This window comes from Pangasianodon hypophthalmus, chromosome 21 (genome assembly GCF_027358585.1).
Source record: "Pangasianodon hypophthalmus isolate fPanHyp1 chromosome 21, fPanHyp1.pri, whole genome shotgun sequence".
Classification (NCBI taxonomy): Eukaryota; Metazoa; Chordata; class Actinopteri; order Siluriformes; family Pangasiidae; genus Pangasianodon; species Pangasianodon hypophthalmus.
In genome coordinates, this window is record NC_069730.1 from 4,533,633 (window position 1) to 4,555,325 (window position 21,693).

A 21,693-nucleotide genomic window follows, 5' to 3' on the forward strand; every position below is an offset into this window, starting at 1 on the left:
TCCATAATATAAACTAGTCAGTCAACAATGTAAAATGAATGGACTAGCTTTAAAAGTTTGCAATAAATGTAGAGTTCTTGCACATGTGTGGAAAGGTTGGAAGAGTATACTGACTTTCACAGCGGGACAATTATTTTGGGAATAGTATGACTTTTCGTGACTCAGTTAATGCCTTTTAAAAAAATAAGAAATTTCGAAATTCTAAAAAAATAAATAAAATAAAAATGGTCTGTGTCAGAAAAAAAACCCCAAAACAGTACAGGAAAAGCCAGGAAAATAAATTAGCCATATAAATTAGTCTCATTAAGAAGTGATGCCATGAAGTGGAGTTTTAAAAGTGTAAATATTCTGGTGTCCATTTTTTCCAGTAACATAGTTTGTCAAATGTGTATTTCCTTTTTCATGATACAGTTAATGTCATCTAAATATTTAGAAAGTTTAAAAAAAACTGGTTTGAAGAAAATAATTTTTTAAAAAAAGATATGGAATTTTTTCCACCAGGAAAATGGCCAAGAACCTTCGAAAGGAAGTAAATTATGTGAAAATTTAACAGCAACATTATTATAACTATAATATAGCAATAAATATGAAAAATAATACTAAGAAATTGAGTTTTAAAGTAAATTTATAAATATTCTGGTTCTCATTTTTGCTGTAACACAACTGATATGCATTGATCATTTCCTTTTTTTATGACACAATTAATTGTGAAATAAAAAGGCATCAAGTTAAAGTTTTTTTTTTTTAATTATCTGAAGAAAGTTCTTTATTTTATTTTTCCCCACAAGGAAAAGCTAAGAGCCATCCGTGGGAATTAGAAATGCAAGGGTAATAAAGATAAGAAATTATGCTAACAATATAATGAATAGAATCAAGAGCAAACTAATAAGTGTAGTGAATTTATTTAGCTCTGTCTTAAAGCCTAGGCCTTAAAGGCATGTTTTGAAAATTGTTGAACCAAACTACTTCACTTGCTGACTAGCTGTCAGAATAAAGGACCAAAGTTATGTCAGTGCCACATATAAAATAAATATTTATCAATATAAAATCCAGTTTGAATATAAAAATGCAATTAAGTGACTTGAGTCCTTAGGACTATAGGGGTCATCTAACGCTTTTTATTTAAGCTGATAACGTATTGAATGATGAGGGGGGACTCTCCGAAGGGGAAACAGCAAGGGGAAGTTGAAGAAGGCGCACTAAAAACAGCCCTTTTTCCATTAATAATGATCAAGAACATTTGGATTGATGTTTGAGCACCCCCCTCTTTCTACTCTCACTTCTCTTTTTCCTCCTTCCTCATCCCCGTGTTCCTGGTGCACGCACAGCAACTGGAGGAGAAGTTGCAGGAGCAGGCTGACTACGAGGAGGTGAAGAAAGAGCTGAGGTAGGCTTGGAGCTGCCTCGTTAATTTGCAGCGCATTAAAACTACGGGCGTCATATGCTTAATAAAGCGCAGCTTTTTCATTAGCCCCTCATCCACCCTCGGAGTTGGGCTGCAAAATGCCAGATCAGTCATTATGATTAATCAGCGCTCCTATTTAGCGTTTGTATATAAAGTGTGTGTAGTGAGTGAAAGGATGCTTGGGTAACTAGGTTAGCGGTGCATTAAGCTCTGATGAGGGCTTATCAGTGCACTGCTGATCTTTGATGGACGTCCAGCTTTCCTGACTTGCGCGTGTTTATAGATCTTTAGTGAATGGGTTCTTTATTCAAACAGCCGCCATTTTCTTTTCCTGACGTGCCTTTGTCAAGTCCCCGTGCTGATTGCATCTCTGAAAGCATTCCTCAGTAATGCCACCTGAACTGAACTGAACTGATCTGATCTGGCTGCGCACACGGCCACGCCTCTTATTTAAACGAATATAATAGCAAGAACAGGATCAGAATTTTGTCAGAGAGGTCATAATTGAGTGTGTATTTATCTGTGCGTTTGTGTGTGTGTGTGTGTGTGTGTGTGTGTGTGTGTGTGTGTGTGGATCTGGATATTTCTAACCAAACTGTTTTCTCTACAGTATCCTGAAGTCCATGGAGTTTGGGCCGTCTGACAGTGCTACAGCACAGGTAACTACTACAGTGAGGCAAAGCTCAGTGATGGTCAGGGAATAAGGAATCACTCAGCTGAAAGCATGGCTGAGTTGCCCAAAGCCTCATAACACCAAGATCATTGTCAAATGGTAGAACGAGCATCAGACTGAACACTTTATGTCAGATCTTAACTTTAGAGTGCTTTCAGGAAACTTGGTCCAAAGGAGATGAGAGAAACTGCACTGAATTAAAAAAAAAAAAAAACTTTTAGCATAGAGTCAAGCTTTTTAGAGGTATTATCACAGACACGAGGCAAACGACAATCACTAACACGCAAAGTTCAAAATCCAAACACAGAGCAGAAAGGCAGAATTGAGGCAAACACTCAGAAGATAAGTTGTGGTTTTTTTTTTCCATTCTACACTAGAATAATGTTGAGACATTACAAGGACATGTTAGTTAAACAGCATAAATACACTGAGCTAATAAAACACCAGTAACAGCACAGGGCGGAGACTAGACCAGGAACTGAACCTAAACAAAGCAGAGGAGCTGTGACGCTGTGAGGAGACGACAGTTCTGGGTTTTGGGGTTTTTTTGTGTGTGTGTGTAATCCAGAGCAAGCTAAAGAGCAAAATGTTTAACTGAATTCTGTTTTAAAGAGTCGTGTTTTCTGTATTATACACTGAATATTATATTACACTGCATTACATTATACTATACGCTCGCTTCACAGCCTCACACTCACTTCAAATAATGTTCACATGAAACATCAGAATAGGGAAAATGTGATCTCATTGACCGTGGCATGGTGCCGGACTGGCTGGTTTTAGTATTTTAGAAATTGCTGATCCCGTGGGATTTTCACACACAACAGTCTCTAGAGTTTATATATACATTCGTGCAAAAAAAAAAAAAACATTCAGTGAGCAGCAGTTCTGCGAGCGGCAAAACCTTGTTGATGAGAGCGGTCAGAGGAGAATAGCCAGACTCTGTTGAGCTGACAGGAAAGCTAGAGTCATTCAAATAACCACTCTTTACAACCGTGTTACGCAGAAAAGCAAACACACAGCGCATTTCAAACTTTGAGACAGATAGCACCAACAACCATACCATGGTTAAAGTCACTGAGTTCACATTTTTTCCACTATCACAGGGTGACTACTGGGACTTTTTAATACAAATAAAGTCATCTTGTGCTACAGAGAAGTTTGCAAAAGACTTTTGGAAACAAAATATCATTAATGAAGGTAGCTTGAAGGTTGACGCTAACTGGACTGTAGCTTACTTCTTTGTACTCAAAGCCTGGCTCTGTTCCTCCATCTCAGGACTCATCTAAGCCGCTGGAGGTGTTACTGCTGGAGAAGAACCGCAGTCTTCAGTCTGAGAGCGCTTCACTCCGCATCGCCAACACCGAGCTGAGCGGTAAGTCTGCCCAGAAGAGCCCACACAGGCTCAAAAAAAGGATACACACATGATACAAAAACCCTCAAAGTTATTTTTCATGTGGAATCGACTCAGAAAACCGAAAATCAGCTCCTGCATATATTTTCTTATAAACACCAGCAAAGTTGTTTTTAGTTTGGGGTTTCGGAGTGCACCCCTGCAATCAAACGGTGAACATGGTTGATTTAGAAGTTTTTAGAAGTTATTTGAATAAAATAATGTGCATGGAGCTATTACTTGAGTATTACAGGATGTCTTGGAGATGGTGGGAAAAGGGTGGAACAGGTTAATGCTGTTAAAATGGAGACACTTATTTTCAGCTGTTTTGCATGTCGGAAAAAAATGGCCCACTTCAGCACTTTGCTACATTAGTCATGCCTCTTTTGATAATTGCTCATCAGCAGATGTGCGTTGACATTTCGAGCAGAACCGAGTATAGTACCTCCTTCCTCTTCCCCTGTGCTATCTCAATCATAAATACATGCATACACTCACCGACCACTTTATTAGGAACACATGTTCACCTGCTCATTCATGCAATTATCTAATCAGCCAATCATGTGGCTGCAGTGCAGTGCTTAAAATCATGCAGATACAGGTCAAAAGCTTCAGTTAATGTTCACATTGAACATCAGACTGAGGAAAAAATGTGATCTCAGTGACTTAGACCATTGCATGACCTGTAATTGCCTTAGACTGCTGTTCTTGGCTGAGAGGAGTGGAACCCCGATGTGGTCTTCAGCTGTTGTAACCTATCCACTTCAAGGTTTGGTGTGTATCCAGTTGTAAAGAGTGGTTATTTGAGTTACCATAGCCATCAGCAAGGTGTTTTCGCCCACAGAACTGCCACTCGCTGAAGCTCTTGACCTGTATCTGCATGGTTTTATGCATTGCACTGCTGCCACATGATTGGCTGATTGGATAACTGCATGAATGAGCAGGTGTGCAGGTGTCCCTAATAAAGTGGTAAAGATGCAGATATACAGTTGTACCCTTTTTACCCTACACTTCTTTGATATTTGATAAGTTGGTGTCATTCATATGCACAAACACATACGGTTGTAATCAGTTACTTTGTACGTCATACATTCTGTCCTTCTTCAGGTTGCTAATTTTTTACATTTTTTATTTTTAAAACTGGTTAGAGTTTACAAGCTCTGACTTTTAACAATGTTGGTTTGCATGCATGAGTGGATGAGAAAAATGTTAAGAGCATTTGCTTTGGGGCTGCATAAACAGGATATTTACATAGTGCTCAGAGCCTTGCATAAAATTACCATAATTGACAGGTCGCTATGGCCTAACCTCATAACATCCCTCTAATTTAAAGCGCCCTTTGGTCATTTTGCGTACATGAAATGGATTTGTTGATTATTCTGATTAACATCCACTTTTCCAAAAAGAGATACTTTACGGTTATTTACCTAGGCTTTTCACAGGAGCTTTTGCATTCAGGTAGGTAGGGTCTTTGTTTTCTGCTGTACCTCATAGTACTCAAACATGTAGCACAACGTGAGATCTGTGGAAAAAGTGTTTGTGCTTTTTAAGCCCCTAAATTTTCCCCTCAAGCTATTCACCTCAGAGAAACGTCCACCTGGGTTAAAATCTAAAGTATGCCCGTGTGCAGTTTGCATTCGACCTACAGTGGCATTTGAATATTTAATTGCTTCACATGAGGTCATACAATGAATATTCACTATTTTAACACATAACCTTTATAAAAACTGTGCCGTCTTACTGATGTTCAGGTTTTTCCTAGTGAATCCTATCCCCAGTTTTTTTTTTTCTTCAAATAAAAACCAAAATGTTTTATTGTGTGCACTTAACAAGACCAATGTGGCTTGTTTGAATAGTATTTATATACACAAAATATAATCACTCGTTGAACTGAAAGAGTCACGAAGACTTCATCAGGAGAGACTGTTTTGTGGTAATGAGTTTGAATCCCGTCAACCGTGTATAAGGAGGAACAGGAGTGGACATTCCTAAAGTCAGAGTTGGCCACCAGAGTTGCATTGCTCCACAGCCCGAGCCAAAGCCTGGATTTATTTTATTTATTTATTTTTTTTTTTTTTTTTTTTTTTTGAATGCCCCTGTTCTGTCTATCCTCACTGATGGCAGCGGATCTGGATGGCAGTGTCACTTTGCATGGCGGCCATTATTGTGTCAGAAGTATTTGTCCTACCATGCTGTTGCTTACAAGAAAGGTGCAAACTACAAATGCATGGGCGGTTTGTCTGGGGGGCTTGGCAAAAAAAAAAAAAAAAAAAAAAAAAGCAACTATTAATAAAGATTTATAATCTTTTCTCTTTTGTACATTAAATATATAGCAAAAAAAACAACACCTTGTCTTTTGTCAGACCCCTTTTTTTGTTAACTCCCCCATAATGCATTTTGTTTGCCCTTTCTTGTAGGGTCAGCCAGCCAGAAAGTGAAAGAAGAGACCGCGCCACACGTCCCCACCTCTGCCAACTCAGCCCCACCCCCTCCCGCCCCTTCTCCACACCTGGGTCGCCCAGGAGCAGGCCCGAACTCTGCTGGCCCGCCCCCGGAGTCACCCACTGCTAGCAGCGCTAATGGCGGACATGCTTTCACACCGGCACTGGACCTCTACGGTACCGCCTTCCCCCTGGCGGGTAAGGTGGCACTGGGCTCACTGCTGCAGCGCCAGCTCATGCATACCTTCTACTCCAAAGCGCTTCAGGACTTCGGCCACGCCCACTACACGCCCCTGTCACTGGCGCCCGCTCCCCCACGTCAGCCCTGTGCCAGCCCGGATACCAACGGTACAGCGCCGTCGCCCAGCCGCTCAGAGGGCGCAGGCAGCGCTTCTGAGGGTGAGGATATGGACACGGCAGAGATCGCACGCCAGGTCAAAGAGCAGCTGATCAAGCACAACATTGGGCAGCGAGTCTTCGGGCACTACGTGCTGGGCCTGTCGCAGGGGTCTGTCAGCGAAATCCTGGCACGCCCCAAACCCTGGAGCAAGCTCACCATCCGTGGCAAGGAGCCCTTCCATAAGATGAAGCAGTTCCTCTCTGACGAGCAGAACATCTTGGCACTGCGCAGCATCCAGGGCAGGCAAAGAGGTGAGCAATACCTCTTCTAAATTAAACGCTTTTTTTTTTCTATAGCTTGAGTCTGTTATTAGCAACATGCCTTATCAGTCATCAAGGTCGCAAGAGTGGTTCACTTGTGCCTTATGATGTTTGATCAGAAGGTGGGTAGTCATGTCAGTATGGGAGGGGCATCAAACACACACACCACACCCATTCATTATGACATTCTACCTTCAACTGCAGTGATTTAACCTTTTCATCACTGTTCTCTAAGAGTAAACTATGTCAGTCAGAAGACGGAGCTGAAAAAAAAAAAGTCCATGAATACAACGCATAGCTACTTGTTGGGAAACTGATCACAAATCCTGAATGGCCTAGATGACTGACAGAACTTTATAAACGTGTTGCTAATGATCTTTGAGCTACACAAAAGCAGTATAACATTATGCATGTTCTCTGCAATGCTTGTAAGTCATTAATAGGCATGTCAGCATTCGTTACTTGGACAAGTCAGAATTGGCTCCACTTTGGTGCCTAGCATGTCATATCATCATGATCTGAGAATGCAGAAATCAAGACAATAACACATTAATACATTATTGCCCGGGTATTAAAACTGGCATTTGCAGTTAGCGTTCTGGATAGACTTTATTAATAAGCCATTGCTACATTGAAGTGTAGAAAAGTAAAGCATGTACCATATACCATGATGAACTATTTTCTCCTCCTGCACATATTGATTCAACTGTCAGTTTAGATCCTTCACATCTTTTCCATCGCAACTCATTTCCGCATGACCAAGCTTCCGATCGTCCTTCAGGCTCCACCGCCTGTCCTCACCACGCACTAATCAATACCGAAACCTTTTACTGATCAATAGTATTGACCAAGAGGGAAGGTAATAGTAAGGTCCGGAAAGTTTCGTTCCACGCCACCTGCACCAGTCTGTGCTGAGCTAAGATCGTCTTAGTTATCAAAAGTAAAGTGTCCAAGCTGATCTCTGGCTAATGTGAAAATGCTTTTGTATATAAAGGTTCTGGGTGCTTCTCATTGAGTCAAGAACCTAGGCTGAGTTGCATTGGGTTGCATTTGATTGGAGAATATCTTGGAGTGGAGGCCTTGGTGAAGTAACTAAGCTTGACTACAGAAATGGCCAGTGATTGTCCTGCTAACTTTTGGCTAGTGTATCTCTCAATTGCTCAAGTGTTTGAACTCTTAAGATGTTTTCTTAAAAACTGTGATGGCCACTCCTTTAAAGTCTGAGGTCTAAATTATAATCTGAGTGTTTACAGTCATATTCTTTCATGTTTGCATTTAGAAATGTGTTTCCTTTGACAGTATTCTATTTGGAAGATAACGTTACCCCAGTCCTCATTTCAAACATTTAATTTGAAGTTCCTAGTGGTCAAGCATGCCTTGTAGGTATTACCCTCAACCGGTGAACCGACACAAACTAGATTTTTTGGTGTGGAACTTGAATCAGGTCCATTGTCAGTCATTTCCAACCCGTTCTCCACTCCACCCTCCTGGCCGTGCTAGCGTTCAGCGTTTCGGTCAACCACACGTACCTTCTTTCATCTTGTCGTCCATTTTTTCTGTCGTTTATTTTGACAGAGAGCCCAGGCCAGGCCCTTAGCCGCATGTTTCAGGAAGGCCCGAAGCGGAGAGCCGGCTCGGAAGGCGCCCCGCGGACAGGTGTGTCCCCTAGTCCATTTTTTCCAAGTTTATTAGATAGTTAAGTGTGGCCAAGGTCCTCTGGTGACCTCTCCTTACCTTTCGCGCTCATATAAGTGGTAGAGCTATGGCTTATTACTTAGTGTTCAAGTACAGGTTTGAAACTGAAGCTTGTGTCAGTGCCTAAAGCCTTTTTTTTTCTTCATTCAGTGAATCAGTGTGTATAATAGGATAAATCAGATAGAGAGAAAACTACCTGACCTTGATACTGAGTTGAATGTCAGTAAAAGTCCTCTTGACTCACTATCCAGTTTTGCATGGTGTCTAATGTCAGGTGGCGTGGACTCTTAAGGACAACCACGATCGCATCTGTACCTAAAGAATAGTGCAGAAAAACATGTAGGATTTTATCCTCTGTGGGTTTTTCAGTAAGTTCTTTCCTGTGGTGTGTCACAGGCACCTCCAGTACAGCGCTCACCACATTGACTGCCTGATTGACGTCAGGCCAAATTCCCAATATATAATTTAGGTATTTTAATGAGGGGCCCATTTGTGAGGGCTGGGTGGCGTCAAATAGCCCTTTCTAACAAGCGGGCGTTACACAAATACCTTACTCGGTCAAATAAACATACCAGTTTGCTCGTTTGGTTTTTCACTGGTGGCTCAAAACTAATATTTGAAGCCACAGGGAAGACTTTTAAACTGTGATAAAAGTATATTGTTGAATAGATGGCTTACAAGGGGGGACAGTGTTTTAAAGTACTCTGGTGGTTGACTTGAGCACGGCTGGATTCCACTTTACGTACGGCCTGTTACTTGATCACGTCCTCCATCATTTCGGATGTTACCACATGCACACACATTTTGAAATGCCCTAGAAAAAGGAGCAGCTGATCAGTTAGATGTTAAAGCAATAAGAATTGACATAAATGTTCTCCACAAGTTCTCAATGGCAAGCCTGTTTCTGTTGTTGCTACTTAAAGAATTGTTGTTTCAGAACAGTGGCTTACTCTGATTGTTCTTGCTGTGCTCTGTGCTCATCTTTTCCTCCTTTTCCTCTTTTTTTTTTTTTTTTAAGGCAACATTACCACTCGTATCCGCACACCCGAAAGCGGCTCTGACGAAGCCATCAAGTCCATCCTGGAGCAAGCCAAGCGTGAGCTGCAGGTCCAGAAAGCAGGCAAGTCTTGATCTCCCATTCCCCAAAAAATATTCAAATTCCAAAATGTTGTTCTAACTTGCTTTGTTTCCCCATCAAACAGCTGATACATCTCTGCCACCATCTTCAGCCAGTGGAGGTGGAGGAGGTTCAGACGAGGCCATCCGCTCCATCCTAGAGCAGGCACGGCGTGAAATGGAGGCCCAGCAGGCCTCATTGTCCTCCTCGTCTTCATCGTCATCCTCTTCGTCCATCTCCTCCTCCCTCTCTCAGTGCGATCTCTCGTTATTGTCGCCCAAAGTGTTGGCGCCTTCGCCACTGGGTGCCCCCCTGACCACCTACAGCCCTCTGGCCCTGGGCTTAAAGAAGCCTCCTCCTCTACTTCCCTCTTCATCCTCCTCACCCTCCTCACCCTCTCCGTCCCCTTTACTTGACTTCAGCAGCATTAAGAAGGAGCGTCCAGCATCTCCAGGCCAGGATGGAGCCTCCAGGGTTCAGTGGAGGGAGCAGTGGTGGAACAGCTCACAGCAAGAGCGCCGAGGAACTGGCCTGCCCGATGAGAACCACAGCCTGGAGGACTCCAAGGAGGTGAGGAGACTCTCTTTGACTTTGTCATTGGCAGGTAGCATTGGTTCCAAGGAAGATGAGTGGTTCTCAGTGAAGTGCATGGCTATTGGAATAGCGTCAGTGAAAATGAGCTACTCGTGCATGACTAAGTAAAAGCTTGCATTGGACATACTTGTGCATGACTAAAAAATTTTCTGTAACAAGGCTAACTGGTAGCCCAGAGCCTCCGTTGCTTTACAGTGCATGGCAAAGGGACAGCGGGAATGGCTTTGAGTGTTACTGCTACCTTTACATTTGTGAGTGTTGTATGAACCTATAGATATCATTATTTTGAGAGTTCAGTGGTAAGTGTCTGTCCTAGAAACCAGAAAGTTGTGAGTTCACAGGTATACCAGAGAACCTTTTTTTGGACCATTGAACAATAGGATTAAGGTCCCTTTATTCCTTCCATACCAAACTTTTCACTTGTGATGGACTCTTAGAAGCCAGTTAGCTACCATGTAGTCACAGTCTCATTAAAAAGTTCAAAGAACGTAGATCTCTTGCTGCCAATTGAGGGTGTTTTCACACTTGCCCATTTTTTCAGACCTGAAGCAACTTGTACCAGAAGCGAGGTGGTCCAAAGAACCAATCTCTGGTCTCCTTGAAGCTGGTGGTCTGGGGTTTACTTTAAGTTAACTCAGGTGCAGAGTAGAGAGTTCCAGGCATCAAATAATATTGGTTAAATTTGTCACTTTACATCCTGTTGCAGCTTTTAATCGTAAAAAGTGCAGTAATTTTAAATGCACTACTGTGAGATTGAAAACTGTGAGAAGATGCTGTTATTGTCAGTAGGATTGTTGAGCATCAGTACTTGCCTAATGAACATATGTAAGCACTCCAGATAAAGATGCTAAACTTGCTAATAATTAATGAAATCTAGCATTGAAAATCCTATCCTGCTACCTCAGTAATTTAGTTACCAAAACATAAGGTTAACAGTAATGTTTAAAGTGGTATTGTCCACTGTGTAGCCAGCAAAATGGCCTCGGTTGACGTTCCTTTCCCCACGATGCCCGTCTCCTACCCAATGCTGGACGGTACTGACTGATGCTGGCCCCTCCCCTCTTTGTGTGTCTCTGTGCCAGACGCCCCCCCGGCTGCTCGATGCCCCTCAGTACTGGAGCGAGTGGCACCACGCCGGCTCCGCCTACCCGGAGCTCAGCGGCACCCGCGTGCCAAGGCCGGCCAGAGCGCCTGTGCCCCCGCTGGCGCCCGAGCAGTGCCAGCTGTTCTCATGCCGCGAGCTGGACACGGTGGAGCTCACCCAGCTGGTCAAAGAGAAGCTAGCCAAGAGTGGCGTATGCCAGCGCTTGTTTGGAGAGAAGGTCTGCGTGCCCCTGTCTCCCTCTCTATCTCTCTCCTCTCTGTCTCTGCATCCCTAACATTCTTACCCCCACTTACCATCTTAGCACCCACTAACTCCCTCTTCCTACTCACACATTGTCTGTAGAATCTGCTCCACTAGAACAGTGAAATCCGTCTGCAATTGCCAGTAAATTAAATCCGACCTGAGGTTTTCAGAGCAAAATCTCAGTTTAAAGACTCCAAGTGGGCCCAATGATGTATTTCACCAAGAAGTTGTTGCAGTCTGTTTTGAGGGATATTAGTGTTCCATCAGGCCTTCCACAAATGAAGCATTCCTCAGACGACTTCTGTGTCCCGAAGAAAGAAGGCTTTTTTGTGAAGGATGCTAAAACATGTTGGTTCCTTTCAACACATGTGACTCGGTCACCCACAAAACCCACATGAGTCAATCGGCTTTGTCTCGGGCCCCTGTCCTCGTCTATCAGATTCAGCAGCTCTGCGTTCCCACATACAGCCACACTGCAGTCCACTTTGAACTGGATTCAATTATGTCACAGTGCAAACCAAATTACTTTCCTATGGGCTGCATAATGCAATAACTGCATGAGTTTAGGTTAAATTTTACCTTGTTTTCACAGAGTTTGTGCATTAAAACTGGCCTTTGTCTTATTGAATTTGAATAGTATTGAATCTCAGTAGCAGTCTTGCTTTCCTTTCAATTAAAGCCCCAGAGAATTGAAATGCATGATTGTGGACGCAATAAGTATGAAGAAGTGATGTGTTTTCAATGTCTACATGGATTTTACCAGAATATCTCACTCTTTTTAATATAAATCGGAGGGGCTAATCTTGAATAAAGCTTGCATAGGTGGCACCCTCATCACCAGTCTCACTTTTATCAAAACTAAGCTTTCTTTAACAGTTTGAACAGACAGACTAATCAGAAGCAAACTAGCAAACAAACACTAACCTGTAAACATGGGTAAACTGGTGGTGGATCATCCATGTAGGGTTGATTCTTTTTAGGTTGAGCCATCAGGTTTAGTCATGCTTGAATAGCATAGCCAGCTGAGAGTCTCAGACACATTTCTATCTTGTTGTTTTTTTTGTTTGTTTGTTTATACTTTATACTGGATGTGTATTAAAACTTAAACCCGGGCTAAGCTCTTATGGAGTAAAGGCTGTGCTTCTCTCTATGGTTTTCCATTTGGTGATCTGCATGTTACTAACTGTTCACTCCTGATCTAACCTGAATGCATGGTCACTGACAAGCCATTATAAGGACTTTTTTTTGGTAAATATGATGGTAAATATGATGCCCATGTTAACAGTGGAGGAACGGCTTTTCTCGTTTGTGTCTGACTCAGGTACTAGGACTGTCTCAGGGGAGTGTAAGTGACATGCTGTCTCGTCCCAAACCATGGAGCAAGCTGACGCAGAAAGGTCGTGAGCCCTTTATCCGCATGCAGCTGTGGCTCAACGGCGATTTGGGACAGAACTCGGTGAATCAGCCAGGACAGACGCAAGGTAAAGCACAAAGCAGCTAATTGCTGGCCTGTTTAATGCTCAGTGTTCATTGCTTAGCCTCACAGCTCCAGGGTCCATGGTTCAGTCATATTACTGTCTGTGAAGAGTTTCTCATGTTCTCCATATGTCTGTGTGGGTTTCCTTCGGGTTCTCCAGTTTCCTTCCACCTCCTAAAAACATGCCAGTAGGTGCATTGGCAAAGAGAAATTTCCTCTAGGTGTGAAAGTGTGTGTGAATGTGTGTGTGCATGGCACCTTCCGATTCAGCGTTTAATGTCTGATGCTAGAAGCTAGCTAGATCCATTTTAGAGTAGTGTTGCGGCTCACAGGTTTCCTAAGCTGTCTTTGAAATGATATGGTTATTAGACATTTAAAGACTTCTAAAAATTACATACTGCACCTTTAAAATGTCATGGATATTCAGAAGACTGGCAGCGTGATTTGAGAATGGAGGCTGAAAACCCTATATGAGGCAGAAGTGTTGTTTTGTTTATTGACTACCACCGGGTCCTGTATTAGCATCATCCGTCTTTCTCGCACGCTTAAACTCCAAACACACGGTTCAATATACTGAAGGTCATGAGGTCATCGTCCGTCACGGCGCACTCTGTCCCAGGGGAGTCTACTTCACACTCTGTCTGGACACCCAAATTGGTTTTCTGTCACACTCTTACAAACACGTTTCTCCTTTCACTCCTCCATCCTGGTGTTTAATAAATCTTTCTCATTTGTCACACTGTAGTTCAGTCCTTATTACATACACTGTTTCCTCTGGCACTTTACATGTGCACACATAGCCCAAAGGACAGGTTAATACATGCTTCCTTGATGCCAAGCAATCCCGTGGCTATACCCAGCACACACACACACACACACACACACACGCACACACCTATAACAGTGTATTGGGGAAAAATATGATAGTATATATACTATAGTATCTTACTACTATATAACAAGCTAGACAGAAAACATTGGTTCTCAAATATAAGTTGATTTGTGTTTGTCTTCTATAATTATTTCAGAGTCTCTGTTCATATCATACTGATATATCATCCCAACCCTAACACACATGAGATTACGAAGGAAATAAAAAATAGCAAGTGTGACAGAAAAGGCGACAGAGACGGGTTAAATGAAGCAGGCTTCTCCCCAGGCCACACTGCTCAGTTTTTTTTTGTTTTGTTTTTTTGAGGGTGGGGGAGGGGGGATGGACAGAGAGATGCAGGAGAAATGGAGAGGAAGATGAGCAGAACATCCCCAAAGAGGCTCTATAGCGCTGCCCTAATCAATTACTCCCATGGTAACACTGATGCACGGTAATTACCGAAACCCCTCAGCCTACCGTTCTCTAGTCGCTCATTTACATGCAAATGATCGCCCAATCACAGTCCACGCTGAATAGATAAGGAGCGAGAGGACTCGTGTCTTCATGTCCAGGCTCTTAGATAGGCCCTATTTCTCCAGCTAGCTCTTTAACTAATTGCTATCACAGACAGTGTAGAAAGAGAAGAGAATGAAAAAACAGAGTAATTAAAAATGATGCATATTAAAGGAGTACTCTTGTTTTTTGTTTTTTTTAATAGCCCTATCCACCACATCTGTAGCATATGGGGATTAGCACTACCACTTTCCTGTACTGAGGAAACTGGTATGCGAAACTTGCTTATAATGGTAGTCTAAGGGCAGTTGTTGAACAGATGATTAAAATATGTGATTATATATTACATATTCAATAATACGACCATTACACTCTTAATGAGACAACCATGAGTGTCTTACCAAGGCTGGTGTTCTGTAGTCTTATACAACTCTCCAACACTTAAGCAAAATAGTGTATAAAAGAGAGAGAGAGATCTTTTTATTTATTTTTATTTTTATTTTTTTTTTAATTACACTTTCCAGAAGGTTTTATCTAATCCATTGTATCCGATCAGACCCACACAGCTATGTTGGTACCCCTTTCTTACCTCTAAAAGCACTGATTAAACAGATTTAGAGCTGAGTTCTGAATTAAGGAGAGTGCTTTATAAAAATGTTCAGAAATAAAACCGAATTCAATTCTGCCCTCAGACTCCGATTACATGTTAATTTAGAGTAAATAGGTTTTCCGTTCCTCCTCAGCACCAGTTTGCATGAGTTTGTTGTTCGTAGTAATTATGTATATATTAGGGATGTTTTAGATCAAGGTTAGGTTGAAAAATGCTGAAGAATTCCTTTGATGTGGGGCTCAGGCAAGACATAAGGAATAAAACACTTTGAGTCATGCTGTTAAAGGAAAATAATCAACGACTGGGGTGGTGTGATGTGGCCCGACGTGAAGCTGGGTTACAGTTACCACCCTGAAGTTGATTATTTTCCAGTAACAACACATGGCAGACTGTTTTATTCCCCTTATACCACGGAAATTTGATGATTCCAATGTTTTTATTAAATAATGAACCACATCATACGTTTTTATCCGTTTATAGTTACATTTAATGTTGTGGAATGTCCACAAGACAAGTTTATAAACTCCTGTCTTGAAGACTTTCCCATGTCAGAAAACTTAGTTACATCTTTACATTTGACTGTTAAAAATGGCTGACACTGGAGACTGCTTTAAAAATTGCTAGACATGGTGTTTTAATGTTTATGTGCTGTAGCTTCCATACAAACGCTGTGTAAGTTGTTACAGTAGCATATTCAAATTCATTCAACAGTGCAGTGAAGTTGTTTCACAGTGTGCACATCACTGAACGCTTTGTGAACAGAATGAAATAAAAGCTTGCGTGTGTGTGTGGTGTGTTTTAATCACATTAGCGCTTTCATGTGCGGTTTTCAGTGCTGTGGAATTAAAGCCGTGTTTATCCTGGGCTCCTTACTTCCTGAATGTAGCTGACTTGGAAAATAACCATGGCATGAAAAGGCGGTTGTCTTATATGTGAAGCTCAAACATGCGCACGCACGCACGGACACACACACACACACACACACACACAGACCCGGCAGGCTGCTGTTCATAGGTCAGTGGCACCATCAGAGTGCCAGGCTTTGCCCCAGCGCCCATCACTCGCACCCCCCACCCCCACCCAGCAGAGCCACATGTCAGCATCCAGCACATTGTAGCAGCGTCTGATCAAAAGTGACTAGCCCTCGCTCCCTCTTTTTCTCTCTCCCTCTCTCCGCGGCGTGGCAGGAAGCTAATCGAGAGTGACGGCTTCCCGCGACTGCTCGCTTGTGGGCTGCTTGCGGAACAGGACCGCCGAAAGGGACAGAGGAACGAGTGGGAGGGAAAGAGGAGGGGGGGAAGGAGAGCGTTTTGGCTTTGTGTTGCTTATATCCTGCAGCGACACTGCAGAGAAGATTGTGTTTTGTTAAAGAGAGAAAACGATGAGTAGAAATTGAAATAAAAATCTATGAGTAGCCATTGTCGACATTTGTTTATTCCAAAAAGCAATCGAGAGAAATTAGTCGTGTCCAAGTGTCAGGAATGGATTTAGTTTGTTAACCGAACCAGACCGAGTGTGGTCACTGACTTTGGCCTCAGATATAGACAGATGGGCTCCTGGCTCGTGTGTGTGTGTGTGTGTGTGTGTGTGTGTGTGTGTGTGTGTGTGTGTGTACAGTCCAAGGCCAGCAGCTGTCCACAGAACACACAGCCATCAAGTACACGCTAATTGAAGACAGAGTGTTCCTTGGAGTTTTTCTCCAAGCCGTCCTTCCGGACACGTCATGCCGTCAGTGTGAATAGTTCTGTCATATTCAAGTAGGGATGAAGATCTTTACACAATTAACCGATTAAATAAACCTCAAGTGCTCCGTGTTCACAATGAGGCAAGCAGTAAAAGTTAGTTAACAATTTTAAAATGTTTTAAATCTGTAAAGAGACGTGTTCTGAGCTATCCAGATGAGATGAGTTTTCCAGACGTTTGTTTGTAGAAGGCGCCTGTGATGATTATGACTGGTTTGCACAGGACCAGAGATCTCTGTATACAAAACAAAAAAGTTATTTGCGTAATGTGGACAATGTGTATGTCTCGGTGCAAACGGATTGCTTTGACCTTTATTGTAACTGCTTGGGGCAGGGCTACATGCCTACCCTAAGGAAGTAATAGCTTACCTAAATCCGGCAAAAACGCCACTCTCCTGTGGAGGCTCTTTCTGCATTTTAAACTCATCCAGTAATTAGTTTTGACTTTGTTTTGCATGCAAAAGTGCTTCCTGGAGTTAAGAAAAAGAGTAAAAACCTTTTTTTTTTTTTTTTTTGTCACCTATTTTGTACCACCTGTCTACAGGTCATTTGACAGACCCTCCAACCTTCACACGTTTTAACATCAGAGAACAGCTGGTGCAAGTTCTCACTAAATAATATATACTAAAATACAATTTAATACAGTAGATGAGCAAATTGACACATGGATCTGGAGTGATTGCACTCAGTTCCATATGTGTTTTGAACTCTCCAGTTTGAAATGTGTTTTAACTGACCCTGCCTGGAAGCCCCGCCCCCTTTCCCCCGCATTCCACGTTAGTAATCTGTTGGCTAGTCCTCTCGTCTCAACTCGAGTCAATTTCCCTGCTTGAAAAATGCACCAACGTAGTGTTTTTCACATTCCGTCAAGGTAAACGGAGAATGTTTTGAGTTCTTTAATGTGAATTAAAATCCATCAGTGTATGCTCAACTTGGTGAACATTAGACAACGTCAGTTAACTATGTTTATTAGGGACACATCAAGTAAAGAACTACTCGTTATTCCTCTTCAGGGTTCACAGGTCTGCATTTTATTTTGTGTGAAAGACAGCATAAAATATTACCGACTAATTTCAAACAGCACTAGAATCTCTGATTGCAAACGCAGCTATTAAACATATAGGAATTAGGATTGGGTGATATGACAATGTAACATCAATATCATGATAAATTGTCACAGTACACTTTTCTACAGTATTGTGGGTATCATGATATTTTTTTATAAAGTTTTTTTTTATTATTCAAACAGCTGATTTCATTTTTTTCTACTTCTTGGATCATCAAATAGAATGTCAATTGAATTTTTTTTATTCCAGCACTACTGTTTTGGTGGCAGTTTGTCAGGAAACCTATATATTGTGATACATATCGCCGTAGACTTCTTGAAATATCGTGATATAATTTTTGGGTCATATCACCCACCCCTAATTCGAGTCCATTCACAGGGAGGGTGATAATATGCAAGCGAAGCAGTTAGTTAGACTTCAGTGTGTTGAAATGCACCTTTTAACGTGTTGTAAATCATCTAGTGATTTCTATCGTGCTCATATTCATCTCAGAGGAAGCAAACCCACCCTTACACAATGCTTATTCTCTCCTTCAGAGGGCACCCCGAAAACGTCAGGCAGCTGCAGTCCGGCCCCCGAGTCGCCTCTCAGCTCGGCCGAGGAGTCTGTGAAGAGCGGCGGCGAACCACTCGGCAGTACACAGGCACCCATCCCCGAGCCGTCTCCATCAGGAGAGCCAGTGGAGGGCACGCAGCCTGGTACCCCGCTGCCTCTGACCAACCTCACACCCTCCGGCCTCAGCATACAGGAAATGGTGGCCATGTCACCGGAGCTCGACACCTACGCCATCACCAAGAAGGTCAAAGAGGTGCTCACTGACAATAACCTTGGTGAGTAAGAAGACAACAGCGTTTGATAATCTTGCAGTGAGGTTTTTTTTATTGCACTGATAAATACAGGGGCCGTTTATTAGCTACTAGTTAGGTGTAGCTAAATAATAATAAACACGCCCTGTTAACCCCCTGCTTGTGTGATACTTCCAACAAGCTGGGCGTAGACACTATTCAAATCCATAGGAATATTTACATATATTCATACTAGCACATGTTGTTTTTGAAAAGTTCTCGGAACAGGAATGACGAAAGGGCAACAAAAATAAAATGAAACCTGTGAGATTGATGAGAAACAAGTTCACACAGACAGCCTTGTTGTACTTAAATATGCAGTATGCTACAATCATAATACAGTACATGTTCACATTCGGAAAAGCTAAAAATGTAATTCTCGACCACAGCAACCTACAGCAAAATCAGCAAGCATCCCAAGTGTAAATTGCTCTTATAGATGTAGATGGGTGCATACTTACATTTTTGCATAGAGAACTACGAAGATTTGCATATCATTTGTGTTTGGATAAGTGTGTGTGAGGGAGACCTGTAGTGATGCTGCTGTGTGTCTGTTCGGTCAGTTCGGCGTTTGAGGCGGAGTGTTTACTTTACTAATGTGAATGTATACTCAGCTAGTGGACGTTGAGATTTTGAACAGATAAATTCAATCAGACATTTGCATATTCATTTGCACGAGCGTGTGGGTGTGCTGCCTAGGCTGACCTTTAGCGGAGATGCTGTCATGTTGCTGGTCTTCTCTCGTATCACGCCAGCGGTGCTGAGTTACCGAGGGTGGTCTGGACGTCTGGAGCTCTCCTATGTACCTGCCTGCAAAGGGACTTTTGCACAGGTTTTATTTCATAGAGTTAGGTTAAGAGCTACAGCTCAACAGCTTGATAGACTAGAGCTTACTTTCCTTTACTTTTTTATTTATAGTTATTTAATACTTAAAATTAAAATTAGCAATGAAAGCACCGAAATGGAAAAGTAAATTGCTGGCTCTGCAACTCTGCCGAGCGAAGACAGTCAACCGGATGTCAGAGGGGATTAGAGAAAACAGCAAGCAACAGGTCAAGGGTAAATTTCAGAATGATGCTACCACCACCATGCATCGCTGAGAACCTATTTCTGCATGTTTGCTGAGTTTTCAGCATGTTCAACTCCAAACAGGATTTGATAAGTGTAAAATTTGATAACAGGATTTGATAAGTCTTAGCATCAGCATATTCAGCAAATATGTTAATTTAATATATGGTATTGATTAATAAATATTAATCTTATATATTAATTATTACACACTGAAACTAACATATCAATCACAGAATTTGTATGATAAAACAAAAGGAGCTGAAAGTGATGGACAAATTATGAAAGAAAGAAGGAACAAAAATAGATAGGAAAAAAGTCAAAGAAAACAACAAAAAGAAGTGCTGTGTGAAAATAAGCACAAAAGTGAGAAAAATAGTAAGAGAAAAAGAAGAGAAAGAATGAAAGGAAGAAGAGAAGAATGAATTTGTGGGAGGGAGCTGGAAAGAAAGACAGGAAAAAGGGGGAGAGAGATTCAGAAGAAAAAAGGATCGAACAACTGAACACAAGGAAGTAATGAGGAGCAGAGAATGAGTGCGTTAGTGTATTCCAATGAGAAATCTTAAATGTAAATATTTTTAAAAATTACGTGAAAAAGATAGATGTTTGAAAATCCAGCTTCAGAGCCCTGTATCTTTATTGCTTACTCTCTAATCAAGCATCTGGAAGTTCACTAGCATCAATCTCTGTAATATTATTTTTCTTCTAAATATATTACCAAAATTATTATCAAAATACAGACATGTAATTGTTTCATTTCAAATCTGTTTCCACTTGCTGTTGCTGCAGCCCAGAGGTTTACAGCTGGACACCACCGGTGTTGCGTGTTGTGCGACGTGTGCGCAGCAGGGAAGTGATCTCAGCAGGGCTGATTGAGTTAAAGTGACTGAGTTCACTTTTCCATTCGCCGAATTAGGGATGAAGTTATGTCTACAGGTCCACTGCATTAAAGACAGATGAGCAAAGCCAGGCATGTCTGCGAAGACGACTCTGTAATCAGTGCTGACCCTTAAGCACTAAAAGAGGACTCGAAATTGTAGTTTTGTTCCCAGAAGCGTTAAGGTTTTCCATCTGCCAGGCCCCAGATAGGTGTTTTCATAACAGCATGTTATGATGAAGAGTAGGAGGAAAGTGGAGTGCTTATGTCAAGAGCACGGCTGGCCTACTTTACTCATTACAAGCGCTGTTCTGCCTCACATGACTCTTTTCAAACATGTCTGTAGTGTTTCTGGCTGAACAGATATATTTTTGTCGAATTCGTGGTTAGGTTAGATCAGCACTCTGGCTTTGTAGGGATAATTGTCTGTTTAGATCATATGCCTATTATTATTTTAGGATAAAACCTGTGACTCATTTCAGATGTTTAGGCACTGACTACATTATCCATTTGAAAAGGAAGAATAGTGACTATTAATGGATTTTAAATGAAATGTAATAGCAGTGTGTTCATGTGTGTACATGATGCAGGTCAGCGTTTGTTCGGCGAGACCATTCTGGGACTGACTCAGGGCTCAGTCTCTGACCTGCTGGCCCGGCCCAAACCCTGGCACAAGTTGAGTCTGAAGGGCCGTGAGCCATTTGTGCGCATGCAGCTGTGGCTCAGCGACCCGCGCAACGTGGACAAGCTCATGGACATGAAACGCATGGAGAAGAAAGGTAGGAGAGAGCTGGAGTGTCCTGAAGAGGGTGGATGTGTGTGGGGTACACTTGTGTGTTTTTTGATTAGTTTAGTTCCCCAGTCACCTGCCATGGCCTTCATTACAAATTCAAATGGATTTATAGATTTCTTGCTTTGCAGCCTAAATACCAAATTAAACGTTATGTGAATACATGTTTCTGGAAGAACCCAGGGTTTGTTAGAGAACATACCAAAACAAAGAGCATCATGAAGACCAAGCTTTCTGAGCTTTCAAAATAAAGTATCAGTCAGGGTTTGGTTCTAAAAAAATATTCCTGTGAAACACCATTAAATCCATTATTTGAAAAATGGAGCAAGTATAGCACAACTGCGACTCTGTCTAGCGAAAGCTTTCCACCATAAGTCAGTGGGGTAAAGAGAGATTAGACAGAGAAGCAACCATGAGGCCGAGGGTAAAGCTGAACATGATGTTACCACCACCGTGTTTCACTGTGTGGATGGTGTGCATTGGGTTTCTGCCAAATGTACTGCTGTA

At 42.0% G+C, this 21,693-nt stretch overlaps 1 protein-coding gene across 4 annotated transcripts in view; it reads left to right on the plus strand.

Annotated features, from left to right (window-relative positions):
• Positions 1-21,693, plus strand: part of cux1b (cut-like homeobox 1b) — a 156,593-nt gene that overhangs the window by 110,810 nt on the left and 24,090 nt on the right. Inside the window, exons 12-22 of one of the 4 annotated variants that reach the window (XM_053227554.1) lie at positions 1,329-1,387; positions 2,016-2,064; positions 3,357-3,453; positions 5,889-6,563; positions 8,148-8,228; positions 9,286-9,387; positions 9,470-9,954; positions 11,061-11,300; positions 12,648-12,807; positions 18,143-18,436; positions 20,987-21,175. In XM_053227554.1, the coding sequence (XP_053083529.1) occupies positions 1,329-1,387; positions 2,016-2,064; positions 3,357-3,453; positions 5,889-6,563; positions 8,148-8,228; positions 9,286-9,387; positions 9,470-9,954; positions 11,061-11,300; positions 12,648-12,807; positions 18,143-18,436; positions 20,987-21,175 (2,431 nt within the window). The remainder of the gene's footprint in view (positions 1-1,328; positions 1,388-2,015; positions 2,065-3,356; positions 3,454-5,888; positions 6,564-8,147; positions 8,229-9,285; positions 9,388-9,469; positions 9,955-11,060; positions 11,301-12,647; positions 12,808-18,142; positions 18,437-20,986; positions 21,176-21,693) is intronic. The other 3 variants (XM_053227555.1, XM_053227556.1, XM_026941172.3) reach the window with 3 other exon arrangements.